Source organism: Spinacia oleracea, chromosome 2 (assembly GCF_020520425.1).
Source record: "Spinacia oleracea cultivar Varoflay chromosome 2, BTI_SOV_V1, whole genome shotgun sequence".
Classification (NCBI taxonomy): Eukaryota; Viridiplantae; Streptophyta; class Magnoliopsida; order Caryophyllales; family Amaranthaceae; genus Spinacia; species Spinacia oleracea.
Genome location: NC_079488.1, coordinates 19,638,188 through 19,642,561, shown reverse-complemented (window position 1 = coordinate 19,642,561; position 4,374 = coordinate 19,638,188). Strand labels below are relative to the sequence as shown.

Below are 4,374 nucleotides of genomic sequence, written 5' to 3'. Positions count from 1 at the left end.
AGGGGAATTGAGATTCGTTATTTTATAGGAGATGCGTTGTCAAGTGGAGATTTTTGTTTTCATCATCGAACCTTCCCTTTCGGGATTGGGGACAAAAGTAGGTGTCTACAGTTAGCCCCCACTTTGACTAAGTCTTGGAGTAAGACGATGGTCAAAGTATTAGACGGAGTGCGTCGCACAAGCCATGGTGACCTGTTTTGGCGAGGGTCTCACGAGCCCCCGAGTGATAACATTTGACTTAAGGGTCATCACTTGAAGTGTCGACATATCCCTCACGTGTCATTGGGATTTGTCAACGGATAGTATAGAAACTTCCTCACTTTGTCATTGGAAGGATCTAAAGGTGCGTAGAAACTCCCTCACTTTGTCATTGGGAGTAGCTACAGAAGATGTTTTCGAAATCAAAGCTATAAAGTGTAATTGGGCCTGGCCAAGCCCAATCACGAGGTAAAAATGTTTTTAAAGATTCTCATTTTCAGGGTTAGCTAAACGAGAAAACCCCCTTGTTCTTTATGGGACGTAAAACGAAGGAAAATCCAGCACATCGTTCTTTTTTGGAAAAAACGGAAAACCATTTAAAAAAAAGGAAAGCTACTCACATCGTTCTTTTTTGGAAAAAACGGAAAACCAAAAGCTACTCACATCGTTCTTTTTTGGAAAAACGAAAAACCAAAAAAAGTTATCGCTGCAGCGACTAAGGACCTGCGCGGTTAGTGACGCAGACCCCGCCGGCTAAAGATGGCGAGCCTGTCCGCTAAGGGTGGACTTCCCGTCCGATAGAAGTGGACGAATCTATTTTGAAATTTGTTTTTATTTTTTGAAAATAAGGACCTACGTGGTTTGCGCCGTAGACCCCGCCGGCTGAAGATGACGAGCCTGTTTCATTTTATTTTATTTTTGAAGATTCTATTTTTCGAATACTGAGGATCTGCGCGGCTAGTGACGCAGACCCCGCCCGCTGCGGGTGGGCGAGCCCATTTTGGAATTTCTTGCTTTTTCATTTTGCCTATGTAGAAGGGTTTTTTGTAATTACAACCTATTGGTGGGTTGCAATATTTCCCGATTAGGTGTGTCCTATAAGTGGGTCCACACTGTGTATATATTTTTTTTGTTAACGATATTGCAAAATACCGTTTTTGGGAAAGAAATGTCCAGATAACGGATGTTTTACACAAATAGGGATTGCGCGTGCCCGACAGCGAATATTCGCTGTCTGGGAAACACTTTCAGCGCCCAGCTCTAGGCGCGAGAATTTCTAACGCCCAGAGCTGGGCGTTGAAAATGCGAAGGGGAGATTGGTCTTTAAATACGCGGACCGTCTCCTTCCTTTCCCATTTCCGCCATTTTCGCTCAAACTCCTCACCTCTTTCAAGTGATTTTTTGCTCGTTTCTTCACTTTTCTTTGCGAATTCTACTCCAAGTCACTCCCGAATCTTCCCAATGTAAGTAATTTTCAGTAATTTTGAGCTTTTTTTGTCAATTTCAGTATTTTTGGTCAAGTTTTTTGTGCATGAAATTGATTTGGGGGTTTTTGATTTTGTGCCCCTTTCCTTCAATCAGATAGTTCGAAATGTTCTACATAACATGTTAATTAGTTTGTGCATGTTAATTTTCGCAAGTATGCGGATTCTTGTTGAATTTGGGCATGTTTATACTAGCCCCCAAGTATTCCTACGACTCTAGTGTTTTCTTACAATGTAGGTGTTTTTGGTATATTGCTTGCGTTCCTCATAATTCATGAATGACAAATTATGGAAGAATTTTGATTTTGTTGGAGTTAATAATAATTTTTCTATTTAGGGAATTTTTGCTCAATATGAACTTAGTATCTTGTTTTTAGGGAACAAAAATTGTATGACTCCATTTTATGAGCGGAATGCACTCTTTTTGTGATTGGTGTGAGTGCCAATTTTGTTAAAGGTATAATGCCTTGTTGTATCGTTGATCAGCATGTCTGACGAGTTGTCACCTCCTTCTGGTGGCCACGAGGAGCGTGGCATGACGCGTCAGTCTACTGGCGCGGGACCCCTATGGGTGGGTCCTAAGTTCTACGACGGTCAAGACCTGCACTACGACCTAGAGCACCACGTGACTACCCGCCTTCACGCGAGGAGGGACACTACGGTTCGCGGCTACGGTGCAGCGACGAGCGAGACTATTTTTGGTTTCCTGAGCTCGGACGCCCAGGCTTTGGTGAGGGCGAGCTCACTGTTTCCGGTGGTCGAGACCTTCTAGGAGATACTGCGGCTTAACATCTCCCTGTCCTTTCTGCGGTCGTTCATGAGGTGGTGGTGGGATACCACCAACACTTTCCATTTTCCTTGGGGTGAGATGACGATCACTCCTGAGGACTACACGGCTTTGACGGGCTTCACCTTTACAGGGAACCCCGTTCTCCTGGGGTCGAATGGCCCACCGCCGACGGTTGCTGAGGGTACCAGGCTCCTGGGCTCGTGGATGGGCATGAGATTGCCTTCGTACCAGCCCCGTGGGATACCTTTTGCTGACCTGATGTGGGCCCTGGAGCATGGAGTGGAGGAGTCGTCTTTGAGACAGGCCCGGCTGTTCTACCTCCATTTTATTACTTCCACTTTTCTATCGGGTCCGACTGACACCTTTGACCCGAGGTGGATAGGCATGGTGGAGGACGTCTCTACGCTGGGTGACTATTGCTGGGGCAATTTGGGCTACGCGACGCTCGTCGGCCAGATGAGTTTGGCGGTGCGCGACTCGGACCCGTGTAGACGTCACTTTGTCATTACATTGGCGGGAGTGCCGCGTTTGATCGAGGTATGTGCCTAGCCTTTCTTTTGTTTTCTCGCTTTTACCGGGCCCCCTTTTTTTTGACGTATTATTGTCTTTTCCTTTTATAGCTGTGGGCTTTTGAGCACTTGCCTTGGCTGGCTCCCCGAAAGGGGCAGAGGCCTTTGGAGTACCCTGCCGGTCATCGTTGGGGTTGGAAGAAGAAGCTGACTGCGCGTCCGCCGCCCGATACCGTGTTGGATCTCATTCGGGACGGGAACCCTGAGCATGTACAGAATCTTATCCTCTATCTCGTATTTCGTCATTTTTCTTTTATTTTCTATGTGCGAGATCTGACCGTGTCTGTACGAAACAGGTGGTTTGGACCACATGGCTCTCCTTTAGTGGTACTTATGCTTCGGTCAGGGATAGTTATGCCCTGAGCCAGATGCGGGTCTTGTTCGTTGGCCGCCGCGACCCTGTTTGGTACCTGGGAGAGCGAGTACGTATGCAGACGGTCGGGGTTTTTTCGGTGCCTAAGCCTCCGCCTGCGACCATGCTGTCTACTCGTTCGATAGGCGAGTCGTGGAGGGTCCACTCGAGGACTGGCGTGCCGGCGACGGAGTTGGTGATAGCGGGAGCTAGCTATTATTAGTTTATCCAGGATTCTCTTCGTCTCCCAGAGCCTGGCGTTGTGAGTTGCTCTCTCTTTTTGTACTGAGTTTTTTTGTTAGGGTTTTCATGCTCGTGCCTATGTGTTTATGTTTACTGTGTTTTGTGCAGGAGTATTCTAACCCTTCGTTAGGGGGATGGGTGCTTCCCGATGCTCGGATCTCGTATACCGGAGAGAGTGGATCCGAGATTGTGGAGACTGTCCCGGAAGACCGGGTTTTCCATGCTCCGCTCCCTGATGGAGTACAGGCGGTATGCACCTTTTATTTGTGCACTCTTCTTATATCTTTTGTTTTTTTTTCTTTTGTTACTAACATTCCTGTTTCAGGTTCCGGCCCGTACGGCCAACGCAATGGTGGGGGTGATCAACCGGTTGAAGTCCGCGTTGGTTCGGGCCCTATCTGCACTTTCTTGCAGGAGCCCTCACTCCACTCGGGTAATGTGCCCTCTTTTTTTTCTTTTGATCTGTACCTTTTGTTTGGCTTTCAGTTACTCACCCTGTTGTTTCTAAGTTTTGGTTGATGACACACACATATTGCAAACTTCCTGATTATGGTTGCTAAATGACTTTGAACAGGTAAATGCCCAAGTTTCTATTAGGATAGGAACTTGAATCAGATGGTGAAGTTCCTGGTGTACACTTGGAACAGTCACTGGAGTTCCTGAGCTGGAAGTTGTATCTGTTCCAGTTTGAAGTCACAAGAGGAGCAACACAGTTACATATCAAGAGTTATACAAGCTCACAAGAACTATTACAGACTCATGGCCACGAGTTCCTGTGTTAGACAGAGAGGAACTCATCATTGTTCCAGAGCTGGAACGTCTGAAGCTTCTGAGTTGCAAGTTCCAGACAAAAAGAAGACATAAAAGTCTAGGTAGTCTACTGTACTTAGAATTTTATGTAAATATTAATTTTGCAAAAGATATATAGGGTACTCAAGGAACTTGTGATTTAATTAG

General features: G+C 46.3%; 1 protein-coding gene across 1 annotated transcript; it reads left to right on the top strand.

Moving 5' to 3' along the window:
• Nucleotides 1-1,457: 1,457 nt before the first annotated feature.
• LOC130466815 (protein MAINTENANCE OF MERISTEMS-like) lies at nucleotides 1,458-3,835 on the top strand. The gene is made up of 5 exons (XM_056835398.1): nucleotides 1,458-2,790; nucleotides 2,874-3,032; nucleotides 3,119-3,436; nucleotides 3,526-3,666; nucleotides 3,743-3,835. The coding sequence occupies exons 1-3, from the start codon at nucleotides 2,281-2,283 to the stop codon at nucleotides 3,395-3,397; spliced, it is 948 nt and encodes a 315-aa protein (XP_056691376.1). The 5' UTR covers nucleotides 1,458-2,280; the 3' UTR covers nucleotides 3,398-3,436; nucleotides 3,526-3,666; nucleotides 3,743-3,835.
• Nucleotides 3,836-4,374: the final 539 nt, after the last annotated feature.

What these genes read in the sequence shown, in the direction of transcription:
- LOC130466815 (XM_056835398.1), top strand. Translation starts at nt 2,281, where the DNA reads ATGAGGTGGTGGTGGGATACCACCAACACTTTCCATTTTCCTTGGGGT. An exon ending in GAGTGCCGCGTTTGATCGAG is followed by an intron (nt 2,791 to 2,873) that starts GTATGTGCCTAG and finishes TTCCTTTTATAG; the next exon opens with CTGTGGGCTTTTGAGCACTT. An exon ending in GGGACGGGAACCCTGAGCAT is followed by an intron (nt 3,033 to 3,118) that starts GTACAGAATCTT and finishes TGTACGAAACAG; the next exon opens with GTGGTTTGGACCACATGGCT.